The following is a 16094-nucleotide window of genomic DNA, read 5'->3' as shown; positions in this document are numbered from 1 at the left end:
GAAGGGCATTTGCCAGTAAATGTATGACACTGGAGAAAATCATGCTAACTAAAATAAGCCCGACTCAGAGAGTCAAGGGTTGAATGTTTTGTCTTGTATGTAGAAGCTAGAGCAAAATAAGGAAAGAAGGCGGTGGGAGAGGGGATCAGATATCCTAAAGGTACAGAGAAGGTTCATGGAATAGATGGAGGAAAATGAAAGGAAGGGAGGGAAAGAGGAAGATAAATGGAATGGATTTAACCAAAGCATGTTGTATTCATATATAAAGATACCAAAGGGAATTTCACCTGTATGTATGTGTACAAGAAAAGAAGTTTAAGGGAGTAGAGAATGGACAGTAGGGGGAGAGAGGGGAGGAAAGTGTGGGGATGGATATTGAAATTAATTTCCTTGCATATATGATTCTGTGAAAATGAACTCAAATACTGTATACAGTTACAGTGCTCTAATAAAATCCCATCTTTTTTATTTATGGTTATGGTTTGAGAGGATGAAGAAGGGAAGCATGAAGAACTGGGACCTTTTGTATCTCTCAGTTTAAATAAGGACTGGTCCCTTATAAGAATGCTTGTCCTTCTTACTGGTCTCAAAGGAAGCCACCTGCAGAGGGCCATTGCTATTTGCCATTTTGATTGATCTTTACTTCCATACGTGTGTGGATCTGGGTCATACCTTGAAGCGTGAGAGGAGTACTTGTGATAATGACCTTTGGATGCTGGTTCTACCCACTCCATCAGCATGGCCATTGCTCAGGGAACTTCTAGAACCATCTTCAGACATTTAGATGATATCGAATTACAATCAAGAGGTATTATTTGGAAAAAAACCACCCATTGAGGCAAATTTTTACCCTTGGAGTAATGGACCTAATTTCCGATTTAGAAATAGGAATCAGAATCAATTCCTGGACTAAGGTAGGTGACAGGCCGTTCCATACTATTTACGGTCAGAAGGAGGCTTGGACCAGGGGCACTGCTTTTCTTGAGTCACTTAGGAAGCTGAGTCTAAGTACCGTCATCCTTTGTTGTCTCCAGGGGACAGGTTCCAGCACTCCCCACCAGTGAAGTAGATGTAAAAATCCAGAGATGCTCAAGTGAAATGGTGTCATACTTGCCTATAACCTGTGTGCACCCATAGTCTTTGAATCAGCTCTAGATTATTTATAATACCTAATACAAAGTCAATGCTGTGTAGATAGTTGTTGTGCTCTATCGAGTAGAGAATCATGACAAAAGTGGGGGGTGCTGTACATTCATTGCAGACAACCATCTTAGGCCTGATACAGGGTACGTGCATCAGCAATATTTAGAATTTTTTCCCATTTTTTTTTTTAGTCCACACTTGGTCAGACCCAAATATGCAGAACCTGTGTATGTGAGGGCCACCTGTGTGTTCCCCAAGGGTTTGACCAACAACAGGGTTAAGGAGGCATTTATGTCCTCGTTGAGAACAGCATGTGCATTCAGATTGTGGGGAAATCCATCTTACATCTATCAGGTTTTGTTGGTAGCTGTGTGTGTGTTCATAAGAGGCAGGACAGTACTGCCCCCCCCCCCCTTTTACCCCTGTTCTGTTTGCTTTCTGTTAAAACCTACAACCACAACCCTGGCAGACCCCAGGCCTCAGCTCTGCCATCCAGTGGCTGCAACAGGAGGTCCAGCGTGTGGCCGGGCAGTGGTGGGACCTTAGTGTACTGCTCCTGCTTTTGGAGGACTGGTTTTCATTCTGTAAGCAGGAGGGAGCCACCTGAGGGCATAGTGCCATCAGATCCCTGGTGGGGGTGTCTGAGGAGTGGTGCCGAAGATGGTGAGAAACAGACGCTGGTGGCTGAGGGCTTTCATGACAAGAACCTGAATTGGTTCTTTTGGAGAGAATCACCTGAATGGTGGCTTTGGGAGAGAAGTAGGAAGCAGGGGGTCATGGCATCTTAGTGACCAAGTTGCTCAGACTCGGGATGAGATGATGGACAGGGGGAGTTGACCTCCAAAGCCTAAGAGCACTGGGGCACAGCAGGGTGGAGAGAAGGGTGCTGACGCAGGAGCAAGGCAGTGACCCGTGCACGGTGCCCGGGACTCCACGTGTGTGTCTGTGCTCTCCAGGGTCTGCAAGGGCCTGTGTGCTGGGAACTCAGGTTGCTGTGTTTGCTGGATCTGGAAGTAAAGGACATTTTGTGCCACAGAGGAAGCTTTTGGGTTAAGGTAGTGACCTTTGATCTGGACTGTCTTAGGGACACTCAGTTATAGTACCTGCCTGGAATCCAAGTCCAAGAGACCTACCTAGCTTGGTCCTGCCCCTTGGCTTCCCACAGCCTTGTTCTTGCCTTTGACCTGGGAGCTGTGTGCACGTGTGCTGTGTTTGTGTCGGTGTGTGCTGAGGAGGGTGGCTTAGGTGCACAGGAGACTTTGGACTGGCTGGTGAAATGTTTGCGTACCACCCGTCGCCATTATTTCCCTTTCTTACACAAGTGTACTTTTGGCTCCCGGCGAGGTTGGTAGATTTATTGCAGTGGTGCTTGTTGCTGTGTTGAAATGTGTATTTAGGAGCACGCTGGCAGGTGGCAGAGCATTATGACACACCAAGCAGGCTCTGGAATGCAGTGGCCAAGGGTTTCCAGAATGATGAAAGTATGGAGAAGCTGGAGTTGGCAAGCTGGTTCCAGTGTTGAAGGTCGCTAGCACAGCTGACTGATAATGTTTCTTTTTGTTATTTTTTTTTTTGCTTTTATCAGAATTTGTTCTTTTTTTTTTTTATGTGCATTCTCTGGTTTGGTGGCTCAGGCAGGTTGGGCTACCTGGCTTACCCCAGCTCATGGAGCAAGTGAGTCCTGCGGCTGGGGCTGGAACCCAGAACTTTCTGACTCTGAAGTCTGAACTCGAGGCCAGCGCCTGTCCAACTGGAGCATGTCCGTGAGCAGCCTGGGTCTGGGTCCCATGCAGGCCTCCATAGAGAGGTTTGCAGGGACTCCCATGTCTCGCTGCTGGTCTGTGGGACCCACTGAGTGGCAGGTGTCCACACCATCTGGCACATGGCTTACTTTCTCCAACTCTCACTTCCCATAGTCCCAAACCATCAATTGTCGATTGGCCTCTTCTTCCTTAGAATTGCTATGAGATCTAAGATGATGAAACTGAGATCTTTGTCATTCCAAGTAACGAAAAAAATACTAGTGGCCTTTCTTAGCCTCTTTTTCTTCCCAGCCCAGCCTGTCTTCCATTTCTTTCTTTTTGTTCCTGCTCCAACCCCACAATCACCTTCATCTCCATGTGATTCACCTTTGTAACTTGGGCCCTCAGGTGACTTTGCTGGTGACTGTTGACAGATGGCTTGTCAAGAGGAGTGGCGGCCCCCCCTTTAACCCGACCTCCTCAGGTGGGTTTAGAGTGGGGGCTGTGGGGTCCATGGCCTCTCTGGGCCCAAGGAATAAATAGGTCATTCTGAAGGTGACCTCTTCCAGGGGAGGTGGAGGGAGACTTCCCTTCCCTGCTCACCATTCTTGGGATATTTAATAAATGACTTTGATCAAGAAGTTTGAAGCAAGTTAAGAAGGTTCTATTCCATGGGGCAGGTGAAGTGTCTCAGGGAAGCCTCAGACAGGGCTGAGCATGCAGGGACTGGCCCAGTAAGCTGGGCCTTCCCACGTCTGCCAGCAGCCACAGTCAGCAGACTGTGTAAGAAGGTGTAATGTGCGTAACGTGTTTTTAAAAGGTTGCAATTAAAGTGATGAGGATGAGTCATTTTTATGGTTTGCTTTGGGGTCTCATCTTTCAGGGGGTGGTGAGGCCCTGTTATATAGTGTCTGGGAGGAAGAACACTCTCCCCAGGTAGACCCTGGTCAGGGCCATGGCCCTGGGTATGATGGCTTAGAAACAGTGCCTTCCCAGCCTCCTGCAGGTCTGGAGGCCACTCAGGCTGGGAGGTGCTTGGCTGTCTGCCACCCTGGAGATGCGGGAAGGTATGCTCCGGTCTATTGAAGGGAAGCGCTGATACAAAATTCGGTGGTGACGTGTTGTTTGTAGGTAGGCCTTGTCACTGTGAGAGGGTCATAGGGTGTATTTACACAAACTCAGATGACTGTGGTGCCACTGGGCAGCATGCTCTTATGAGACCACTGCGGTACGCATGGCCTGGCATCGACTGAAATACCTGTGTGGGGCACGACTGTCCACGTGAGTTCACCTTACTCACTCATGTCCCTTGTGGCCCCACGAGCCTCTGGGTGAGGCAGCTACGGCAGCCCCCTCCCCGCCCTTATCCAGAGGACTGAACTTTATATACACTAGGTTTTTCCATAAATACACACCTGTGAAAAAGTTAATTTGTAAATTAGACACAGAAGAGGTAAACAACAATTAATAATGAAATAGGACAATTATAACAGTACACTGTGATAAAGGGTATATGACTGTGGTCTTTCAAAATTGCTTGATGCCTCTTTGCACAGTAATATTTGGGAGCGGCAGTTGACTTCAGGTAACTGAAACCATGGAAAGCAAAACCAGGGCCAAGGTGTGGGGTAGGGGGCTCCACACCTTCGGTCCCTCAGGATGGTATCATGAGTGTCTGTCACAGCCAGAGTATACCCTGGAGTAACAGGGGAAGTTCAGGTTCCTCCTGGGGTTGAATCCTGGGTTTCCCCATCTCTGGAAAATTCATCCTGGCCTCTGTTTCCCCATATTTAAAATGGGGAGTTGGGTGCAGTGGTACACGCCTATAATCCCAGCAGCTCAGGAGGCCAAGGCAGGAGGACCTCGAGTTCAAAGCCAGCCTCAGCAATTTAGCGATGCCCTAAGCAATTCAGCAAGACCCTGTATCCATAAAATATAAAAAGGGGCTGGGGATGTGGCTCAGTGGTTAAAGACCTCTGGGTTCAATCCCCAGGACCCCAAAGATAAATAAATAAACTGGAGGTTAAGTAACAACAACAAAAATGGCCTCAGGGGGTTGTTAGGAGGGGTGAATGAAATTGCCCACTTAGGTAAATTGCTGCTGAGATGGGCGAGTCCCCTGCAGGGTCTGTACTGCTGACCTGGCTCTGGTATCATACAGGACAGTGGACTTGAAGGTGAGCAAGCCCTGGCTTCTCCAGGCCCTGCCACTGTCACCTTCCTGCCCAGAGTACCCACGCTGGGGCCTGGGTTGGGGGGACGGAGGCAGGAGCTCAGGTCTCACTGGTGAGCTGGGGGGTGGGGAGAATATGAGAGGAGCCTTCCTGCTGGCAGGGATCATGAATACCAGTCCCCACTGGGTGGGCCCCTGCTGCTGGTTTCTATCACTGGATCTAGCATCCTGCGGTGGTGGCTTAATTGGAAGGGGTAATTAGCGCTGTGTCCTGGGGGAAAGGTCCAGGAGTGGAGAGGCCCTGCAGCTGAGGTCTAGGAGCTCTGCTGGCGAGGGAAGCCCCACCCCCTCCCCACTCCCACCTTCCCTCTGCTCCTCTTTATCTCTAGGAAATAGGAAATAACTTCACAGTTTTCTTTAGAAACTGTGGCTCCTGTTGCCTCCCTGAGCTTCCTTCCTGGGCTCCCTCTGGTCCAAGGAAGGTCAGATGCCTCAGACCCTCACCACGGCCCTTCACCCTCCTCCCGAGCTTCCTGTCCTTGAACACCCCCACCCAAAAGTCCCCCTTCGGACCCCATCCTGCCCTCCCCGTGATTTCCTCCTGCTGTCTGCGCTTCCCTGGGCCCCGGTCACCTCTTCCTTCTTGGTCCTGGCTCTGTGGTTTGGAGGAAGAGCTGAGAACAAAGGATTTAGAATCTGACAGTCTGGTATGAATCCTGGCCTCAGCACATTCTTCTTTTGTGACCTTGGTTTGGTGACTTAACCTCTTCGAGCCTAGGTCTCCTACTTTATGCAGTGGAGACAAGGACCCTTGAGGTGCTGTTGGGGAGGGGAACACTACCTGCCTGAGGCATGCAGTGGTGCTCTGGATGTGTTCGCTAATGTAATAATGAGGCTCCTGTTTCTCTCTGGTAACCGACCCTCGTCCTTCAAGTGCCACTGAATAATGTAGTTGAGTCAGTTTAAATCGTGTAAGATGGTTCCAGGTCTTCAGATAGTTCCAAGGGCCATGGAGGCAGAGGCCAGATGTGCTGTGTCACAGAGGGGATAAGCACAGCCTCTCTCTTCTGAGAACCTGGTGGCAGCCTCCTTAGGCCCTGGAAGGGTTTCTCTGTGGACCACACAGCTGCCTCCTCTCAGTAGATGAGCATGGGAAGGACTTCAGGCTTCCAGGCTGGGGAGGGAAGCCCCACCCCCTCCCCACTCCCACCTTCAGGAATGAGACTGACCATGACGGGCTCACCTCCGTCCTCCGGGCTCACCTCCATCCTTCATCCTGCACTTGCAGGCCGGGTGGCAACCCCCCCCCCCCAACTGCTGACTCATCAGCCGCAGTGACCCCACGGAGCTGCCTTGGGAGAGCTGCCTTTGCCTTTGCGCTGGGTCAGCCTGCATCTGACTCTGACCGTCTCCATGGAGACGTAATCCCTCTGCCTCGCCCTCCAGTCTGCTGCAGCAGAGGCTGGGGTGAGGCCCAGAGGAAGAATCAGCGGCCCCAAGGCTTCCCCGTCCTCCCGGAGCCTGCAGCACTCTTAACACCCCATCTCTGTGGCCAGGTGATCACCTCACTCCTTCCCAGGGCAGGTTGAACACCTCCCCACAGACGGCCTGGCTGAGTAGAGCCTTGCCAGGCGCCCCCAGCCCCTCCCTCCAGCTCTGTGGCCCAGACGGTTAATCTCTGGACTTAATGCTTCTCAAGATCCTTTTGAATGGGCTGCTTTGACCACGGGATTGTTTTTTTAGCTCAAACATCCTGGCAGAAAATCTGTCTGTGGGCTGGCCCCTGCCCAGTGCTGTACCTGTACAAGTCCCCAACAGAACTGGTGAAACGTTAGAAAGCACAGTGCAGTAAGAAAGGATTCCGCTCCTGGAAGACCCGCAGCTCCTATCCCACAGCCCTTTGCATTTGCTGGGGTCTGTTTGTGCCTTGTTCACTCTCATTGTGACACCATTAAGAGACAGGCCGGTCCCTTGCTCAGTCGAAGCTCCTCCCTTGCTGTCTCTAGCAGATTCTGCAGTTTCCTGCTGCCTGTGCTGGATGCTCATTATCTAGCTTCAATAATAAAGTCATAAACTATGTGGGATTGATAGACTCTCGAGCCAGCCGGGAAGTGAGGCAGGAGGCAGAGGGGGCATTGCACAGATGCCATCCTGATGTCTAGATTTCTTGAGGGGAAACATTGCTGGGTATGAGGGTTTGCTCATGAAAACAGTCATGTGGCCTTCCTGTTTTGCAGCCGTGCCTGGAAGTCTGCTCATCAAAAAATAAAAAAGGAACTGGATGCATTTAAAGAAGGCAGCGTGGCCACACTCGCAGCTGGAACGCTCAGCTTCTTTCACAACAATTCTGCAAGCTGCAGTTTGTGTGTGGGGGGGGTGCCTTATCTGGCCTTCTCTCCCAGAGCCCAAACTGGGCTGCTTCTGGGGGTTGAGCTGCCTTGCCAGCGGACGGTCTGTACCAGCTGGACTCGGCTATGAAAGCCGCCTGTGTTGGAGAACTGAAAGTCTTGTGTCCAAAAGTGCTGCTCTGTCTAAAATTTTGTGATCCTTAGGTTGTCAACTATGCGCTCATTTCTCTGGACAGTAATTCTGCCTTCCAGAGCAAGCCAGCATTGTTTTGATAGGTATGGTGCATAGATTAGGAGGATTTGGCTACTTGGCAAGAAACCCTGGCTCTGCAGAGGGCTTCACGTTTTATAGTATATTCTCCTGTGAGCCATTTCAGATTTCCTTACTTGAATCCTATTAAGAGGGTTTCAAGTTCCTCTTTATACATAGGCCACCGAGACTCAAGATCTGGTGTCCTTTTCCGCAGCCATGGAACTCCCGAAGAGGCAGATCCAGGCCGTGGGTCTGGAACTGACGGGGTGGCAGCCATGCTCCTCATTCATTCTTCTTTCTCGCTCCCAAGGCCAGAGCCCTGCCCAGAAAACCATTTCCCTGAAAAGGGAGGATTTGCATTTTTGGATCAGAGATGCATGCACCTGGGCCCCGACAGATTTGGGGCCACGTGTTCTTACAGTGGCCAAGGTCCGTCTGTAGCTGGGGAGACGTGGGCATGTCGTCTAGAGCGTTTATTTATGAAAAGAGTACAATGAATGTCAGGAAATTTCCAGGCCCTTGCCAGACATCTGCCATTTGAATGTGGCAGGAGCAGGCGGCTCTGCGTGGAGGGCTCATTCATCCCCGGGCTGCACCTCCCAGCTCTGGGCAAGTCCACCTCTCTGAGTCAGATGCAGTCTCCTGTTTCCAACCCTCTGCCGCTTGGTCTCCATTCATCTGAATAGACATTTATTTCAGTGTCACCAATGTGGCTGGCATGGCTCTGGGTATTTGGCCGTCCCTGTGGTACCTGAGACTCGGCCAAACTAAACTGCCTCCTCCTGATTTCCATGTCTGTTAGTGGGACTCCCAGATGGCGGCCACCCGGGGTTCAGGCGCCAGGCTCACTTTGGATCGCTGGCCCTGCCCCTGGTATTACTCTCTGCTATGAGGATGGATGGATCCCGCTCCCCTCTGGCCCTCCTGTGCCTACCCCTTTCTTTTTCTTAATTACTTTGTCACCTGGGCTGAGACCCCTTCTGGTCACCTGCTCTCTGAATACCTGGTCCTTGCTTTCTGCCATTTCTCCCTTTGTACTCTGCCTGAGAATTTTCTGAAAACACCCCTGCCCTGCTCAAGATGGTGGCACTCTCCTGCCCTCTGGACACTGCCATTTGGTTTAGAGCTGTTTTGTACAACACAGTAAGGAAGGTGTGTGCTCCCCTCACCCACTCTGTGGTCCAGAGGTTGAGAGCAGGGGCTACTGTCTTCTTTTATCATGCATAGGACATGCTGACAGCCTTCTTGAGTGTGTGCATGGTCAATTGGGCGTGCAAGTTAAACCTTGGTTTTAGGCTAATGTAACCCCCAGGCATCCGTCCTACTCATAGGAAGCAGTGGTTGATATTGTTGATGAGCTGACCAGAGCAGACACGCTTCCCTTGTCTTCCCAGGGAAGGGCGATATTGCCATGTGTTTTAGGGGGCACTTTGAGGTTGGGTGCTATTTGTCGTGTGTCCTTCTCCTCCTCTTGTACAGATCGAGTGCCTATGGGCGCTCTACCCTGAGCTTGATTCCTAGCCCTTTTAAAATTTTTTATTTTGAGACAGGTTCTAAGTAGGCTGGCCTCTAATTTATGATCCTCTGACTGAGCCTCCCCAGTCACTGGGATAACAGGTTTGGGTTTCTGTGCCCACCTTGTTTGTTCGTTTCTGGTACTGGGGATTGAACCCAGGGGTGCTTAACCACTGAGCCACATCCCCAGTCCTTTTTGATCTTTTATTCAGAGATAGGGTCTCTCTGAATTTCTTAGGCCCTTGCTCAGTTCCTAAGGCTGGCTTTGAATGTGCAATCCTCCTGTTTCAGCCTCCCAGGCCACTGAGATTACAGGCATGTACCACCATGCTCAGCTGTTTGTTTTTTCAGCTAAGTGCTTAAACTGAGTGGTTAATTTTATAAGTTTCACTCTCTGGAACCAATTTGTGAATCCAGCAAATATTCAATGTGCAAATGAGGTGACTTGAGGGATGGTCAGGGCACCAAACTCTTCTGGGTGTCAGATTTACGTTTGGTAAAAGAAAATGCAGCCTTCACAAAACTGAGCCTACCCCATCCCTGAGGTGCCCCATTGCTGTAGCCTCCGCATGTTGCTGCTCCCACAGGCTGTTGGTCCTACATAGGTCGGTGGGAAGCATCTGGGGAGATGGACAGGTTTAACACACAGCTGTGCACATGCACACAAGCCGTGGGTCTCCCTGAGAAGGGTGAGCATAGCAGGGTTCCCATGGCAACAGCTCAGGTGCAGCCTGAGCATTTCAAGAGGGTGACCCTGCAAGGAGTGGGGAGCCCTTTATTGTCACCAGCCTTCAGAGGAAGCTGTCCTTTGGATGGGATGTCACTTGAATGCCTCAAAGGACTGATGGAGGTAAACAGTGTGGACTGCTCTTCTGCAGAGCTGGGGTCCTCTGTCCTCTGACCTCACCGTAAATCCCTTCCCTTTGTTTTTGTACCTTAAGTGAGGGAGTCATCTTTATTATATGTGTGTGTGTGTGTGTGTGTGTGTGTGTATCACCTCTGAGCCACATCCCCTGCCCTTTTTTATATTTTATTTAGAGACAGTGTCTCTCTGAGTTTTTAGGGCTTCGCTCAGTTCCTGAGGCTGGCTTTGAATTCGGTCAAACTAGGGATTGAACTCAGGGTCACTCGAGTTCAATTTTTTATTTTTTATTTTTTTAACCACTGAGCCACATCCCCAGCCCTATTTTATATTTTATTTAGGGTACAGGGTCTCACTGAGTTGCTTAGTGCCTCGCTTTTGCTGAGGCTGGCTTTGAATTCGCCATTCTCCTGCCTCAGCCTCCCGAGCCACTGGGATTAGAGGCGTGCACCACTGTACCCTGTGAGGGAGTCATTTTTTAAAAAAATATTTGAGGTATACAACATGAAGCTTTGATATACACAGTGAAATGATTTTAATACTCAAGCAAATTAACATATCCATCTCCTTACCTGTTATGGTGGCAAGAGAATTAAGATCCCCTTTAAGCAAACATCCTGCACACGGTGTGGTGTTATTAACTAAACTCCTTATTGCATGTTAGATTCTAGATCTGTGTATCCCACGTCTGCAACTCTGCATCTTTTGACCGACATGTCTTACCCTAGCCCCTGGTGACTGCTGTTTCTATTCTCTAGTTGACTTTTTTCTCCTTCTGGGGTCTACATATCAGTGAGATCATGTATTGGTTCTCTTCTGTGTCTGGCCTATTTCACTTAGCGTGATATTCTCCACGCTCCTCAGGTCATGGCCAGTGGCAGGATCTTTCTTTTACAAGGCTGAGTGATGTTCAGTGAGCGCACATGTTCGTGCACATACACATGTGCACACTTACACACGTGCATGCTGGCTTTTGATCCACCATCAAGGGTCATCTTATCAGTAACACATCACAGAGAAACAAAATCAAGGCGAAACCTGAGCCACTCAGTCTGGCTACCCAGGACCACTGGAGGAGCTTTGTGACCAGCAGGCTGGGTAAGGGTTCCTCCCGGCACAGTGACCAGTCCACAAGGTCCAGGCTTCTGCTGGTGGGTGATTGGTGAGACAGTGCTGTTCTGTCCTGCAGCTTCTGGGTATGCGGGGCCTACCCCTTCCACCTTCCTGAGGCCATGGCCTCTGGGGCTGGGCTAACAAGGCCATCATCTGTGTGCCCCAAGCAAAACCGAAGGCATGAAATATTTAATTGAATTATATTACCGTGGGGATATTGTGACTCATGTTGAAACTGATCACCTGTCTCTTTATCTGGCCCCTGAGTAGATCCCTGGTTAAACATTTAAAGGTCAGAGGCATGGCGATGGCCTCATTGTCTCCTTTCCTTTGTGGGTTGGGGGGCTGTGGGGAGGAAAAGGAGGAGGTACGGGGAGCTGTTGGAAGGAGCATGGTGGGTGGAGGGGTCCAGGAGGTCCCAGAGTTGGACTCCAGTCCTCCTTGGTCTGATTCTGCAGAGGGCTGGGGAGGGCAGGAAGGTGGGCAGGGTGGCCTCTGAGCCCCTCCCTAGCGGTGGGAGAAGCTGTATCCCGGCTGCCGGTTCAGGATACTGTTTCCTTTGCCGTCAGAGCTCAGGGAGGCATTGAAATTCAGTGTTCTACTTTTTAGTTTAATTTTTCATGTAGAAGAACAAAAGATGTTTTTAAATCCCGAGTTTCCGTCTCCCCGACAGGTTCCTCCTGTGTGGACAGGCTAGCTGGTCATACCACTGTCACATCTGTCCCCATATGTGGTGGGGGGCCCCACTTTGTCACTCTAGGAGGAAACTGGTGACCTCATGAGCTGCTCAGGTGACTGGGCTGGTGTTCCTCCCTTGCCACGTAAGGGGAGTGTCAGGAGGGAGGGCCTTGGGAGTGAGGGCGTGTGGCTGACTCGGGGTTTGTTAGTCAGAGGCCAGCTGTGGAACTTGTCAGTGTCCACTGCAGGCTGTGACCTCGCTCTGCACTCTGGGAGTTGGAGCGAGTGTCATGCACTCCACAAATGCCTTCGGCGTTCTGGAGAGGAGCAGAAGCTGTTCCTCTTAGAAGACGGCTGCCTTTGGCTTGCCAAGGACAGAAAAGCCCATGTTTGGGTACGAAGCCCCAATTCCCAAGTGTCTTTGCAATTGCTGGAGATGATGAGCAGGGAAAGCTGGGGCAGTGGAAAGAAAAAAGGTGCTGCGATCGGTGCACTGCTGCTCTTGCCTGGAAGTCAGGCCTGCAGCTTAGGGCCCTTCAGGGAGCAGTGCCTGCCAGGATGACAGAGCGTCAGGTCCGTGTGTAACTCGGCAGGGAGCCCACACATGTTTCCTGCCTGCTGTGGATGCCGGGCCATGTGACCTCGGAGCCCTCCAGCTCCAGGTGTCTGAAGTCCCTCATCCTTACCCCCAGCCAGCCAGTGATCCCCCGCTCCGCACCCCACTTTCTTAGCAAGTCTGAAAAGATAAGCCAAATCTATTTTGTGCAAATCCCTTGTATTTCCATTGGCTTTCATGATACTCCCCCCTTGCCCGTCATATTTCCCGATTCGTTCCTTTTTTTCATCATTCAGCATTTGTTTCCTGAGTCCTACTCTACTCCAGGCATCGTGCAAGGATGGGGAGCCCAGCCTGCAAAAAAATAGGTCTTGGCGGAGGAGACAGAGTCAAGGGACAGTGTGACAGTGATGGGCACAGGGATCTGACTCAGAGAAGAGGGCCCCTGGGAGGCCAAGCTTGGGTGTGAGGCTCAATCAGGGTGACACTTAGACAGGGTCTTGTAGGTGCCTGTAAGCCAGCAAGGACAGTAGCCTCTGGGCAGTGCGGGGAGCCAGCTGAGTGGGAGGGACAGCGATTGCCTGGGAGCTGCCAGATGCCAGTCACCAGAGCACGTGTTGGCAGTTTGTGATGATTTCGCTTCCTGCGAAGGCTCTCAGGTGCCAATTCAGTAAGGTGCTGCCTTACTGTCTGTTAACTCTCAGAGACGTGAGCTCCGTGAAGTGCGGGTGAAACCCTCCCTGCATGAATAGTAATTACCTCTCCTTAAGCGCGCACAAGACAGTTTGAGAAAGCAAACTCGGTAAACATCTGTCCAAATCATTTGGAGCAAAGTACAGAATCCTTAGATCTCGCAGCCACCGTACCCTAAGATGTTGTCATTCTGTTCTTGTAAAACAGTGCCAAGGAAACGTGGAGTCATTAAGCCCGAGATCATGTCACATCTGTCCCGCTTTGTTCTGAGGACTGTATTTGAGCATGCTTGCTAATGGATGCTTTTTGTATTTGTCCCCCCCTCCCCCAATGTCTGGGAAAGGCTCCCCTACCCATGTTCCTTGGGCTTGCACAAGCAGGCAGCTGTGTTACTGAGAGCAGCCATTGTGGGTGAGGCACGTGTAGGAAACACCATGCTTGGTGTCACTTTGCATTGAAAGAACTGTCGCTGATCTCCCGATCCTCTTTGCCATCCCTTAAGCTGGTCAGAGTGCATGAGAGGCAGGTGTGGCTTCCACAGCAGGATCCCCTGGCCCGCTCTGCCAGCTGCCCAAGCTTTGGATTTTTTGTCAACCACAGATTATGAAAAAACTGGAACAGAGACCCTGCCCTGTTGACGTCACCCCTGCAAATCTGTCTGTAGTAACGTGGAATGATGTGATGGGGATGACTGAGGCCAGAAGTGCGTGAAACAGGAGGATATGTTTTGGGTACCTGTCTATTTGCTTTTGAAAAATTGGTACACAGAGGGTGGTGACTGGTTCTCAGTTTTCACAGAGGCCTAAGCAGCAGCCTCAGGGATTTAGGATGGAGAAGCTCACACATGCGCTTTGGAGGCACATGACCCTGTGTAAAGCTTAACTCCTTTGCATGTTAGCTGTGGGACCCAGGGCTGGTTGCTTACCTTCTCTGTACAAAGGCAGTTTAAGAATATTGGGAATGCTGTTTTAGAGAGTGTTTAGGTAGCAGGCAATCTAGAAGGAGTATTTTAATGTAATACTTTACATAAGACTGAAAAAAACCTGCATAACCCACAAAAAGAATTCTCCTCTCCAGCCGAGTGTGGTGGTGCACTCCTATAATCCCAACAACTCGGGAGGCTAAGGCAGAAGGATCTCAAGTCTGAGGTCAGTCTGAGCAACTTAGGGAGAAACTGTCTCAAAATAATAACTGAAAAGGGGCTGGGGATACAGCTCAGTGGTAGGGTACCCTTGGGCTTAATCCCGTGTGTGTGTGTGTGTGTGTGTGTGTGTCTCCTCTTCCACAAAGTAGAGTTGGGGCAAGGTGAGCTCTGGAGGGCTAGGCCACCTCTTAGAAGCACTGCTGCCTCCACGGGCCTCCTCCTCATCCCAGATGGGAAAGCTCATACCCACCCTGCAGTGTTGCCTGGCACTGGGTTACTGTGTAAAACAGGCCAGTGAATTTCGTGCGTGGCTTTCTTGTGCCTCTGAGGTCTCTGCACCTGCAATCAGCTCTGATGATGAGAGGCGTGGTCTGTGGGTGAGCTCTTGGGGAACCCAGGGGCTTGGGGTGGGAGCCAGGGAGCCACAGTCTGCAGGAGCCCCGCATGCCTCTTGGTGAAACATCTCAAATCAAAATAGAGTTTTGCTGCTTTAAGACATCGGAGACTCTGGCTTAGGGGCGTTCCCTTCTGAAGGACCAGATGACTTGTCAAGAACTTTCCCAGCTGCGTGGCTGTCCCATAAGAAATGGAAAAGCTGACTCTTAGGTCTTTTAAATTAATTGATTGGCCAGAAAAGGTGAGGTAGCTAGTTCGAGGAGGCAGTGGCATTGGGTCTGGATGTGTGCTTGCAGCCCGAGGGAGACCCCTGGGACCTGGCTGGCTCTTTGGTGGGACTTGATCTGCTGGAAATGTGAGCACGAGGTATGGAGCCTGTCGCTGGGCAGCAGCCCCTGGCTTCCTTGACTGGGTGGCAAAGAAAGAAACGCCAACCTGCCTGAAAATCCCTTCCTTGCCCAGTGTTCTGGGAATGGACATTTGGTACACACTGACATCCAGCCGCTCATGTGGCAGAAGCAGACGCCCCGCCCTCGCCGTCTGACTAGACAGCAGCTCCAGCTGTTGGTTTACTGCTTATATAATCCTGATTGGGAAAACGTTAGGCTTCGTGGTACCGAGGTCGGCTGAAACGCTGGTCCGTAGGTGTGGGTTTCTGCTGGTTAATCTGACTTGTGGCTCATCGATCCGTTCTTCTAAGGGATTTCAGAATTTGAAATGACAACACAATCAAGATTTCTTTTCAGTAGCCAAGTGCGTCGTTGCTCAGGGAGTGACTTGAGAAGGGCTTAATGCTGTCCCTGATACTATCAGTCGAGGTTCTAAGTCAGTAGCAGCAGAAATCACTTCAGACTTAGAAAGGGAAATTGAAAAGGCGGTCAGGGAGCCAGAGGACCCCGTGTTCCCTTCTCCATCATGGCCCTGAGGCGGCCACTGCTTATGTATCTGGCCCTGCCAGGAGGCCGTGCTCTCGGACGGCAGGATGGCCGCCTTTGCTTTTTACCTCCCTTGCTGGGCGCTGCCGTATGGGGATCGAGCCACGTCTCCAGCCAGGGCAGGACGTCGAAACACACGGCAGCATATTGGTGGGCTGAGCCCGGGTCCTAAGGCAGAGCTGATGGGCGTTTCTGCTGCCCACCAGCCACGGCGACAGCGGCTGTGAGAGCAGCGTGGTGAGGAGATGCCGCTCACGCTCTGTTGGAATCACTGCCACCCATTCTCATGGCTTGGGTCGTGCGGCTCTCCTGGCGCTTCTGACATAAGGGCAGGTCGTTGCATGTTGGAGGCAGATGTGACCTGGTGCCCGGAGGACCCGTGGTGCTGTCACTTCTGCTGGTAGCAAAGGGGAGGGAGATGCTGAGGAGGGCGGGAGATCCCTGAAGTCAGAGACCAGGACAAGGACAACGTCAGCAGACCCCAGAGGACCCTGAGTGACAGGTCCTGGGCCTCCATGCTGACCCAGCTGGGGAAGGAGGCAC

At 51.1% G+C, this 16094-nt stretch overlaps 1 protein-coding gene across 13 annotated transcripts in view; it reads left to right on the top strand.

Annotated features, from left to right (window-relative positions):
• Mtss1 (MTSS I-BAR domain containing 1) overlaps positions 1-16094 on the top strand; it is a 154788-nt gene that overhangs the window by 82441 nt on the left and 56253 nt on the right. Inside the window, exon 1 of one of the 13 annotated variants that reach the window (XM_046464957.2) lies at positions 1645-2667. The exons of the other annotated variants lie outside the window; for them this stretch is intronic. Coding sequence (XP_046320913.2) covers positions 2568-2667 — 100 coding nt within the window. The 5' untranslated portion in view covers positions 1645-2567. Of the gene's footprint in view, positions 1-1644; positions 2668-16094 lie in introns of those variants that run through there. 13 annotated transcript variants of the gene reach the window in all.

This window comes from Marmota monax, unplaced genomic scaffold (genome assembly GCF_021218885.2).
Source record: "Marmota monax isolate L192 unplaced genomic scaffold, Marmota_monax_Labrador192_F-V1.1 WCK01_AAM20220418_F8-fsc00003, whole genome shotgun sequence".
Classification (NCBI taxonomy): domain Eukaryota; kingdom Metazoa; phylum Chordata; class Mammalia; order Rodentia; family Sciuridae; genus Marmota; species Marmota monax.
The sequence above is the reverse complement of the archived record's forward strand: the minus strand, read 5'-3'. Positions and strand labels throughout refer to the sequence as shown.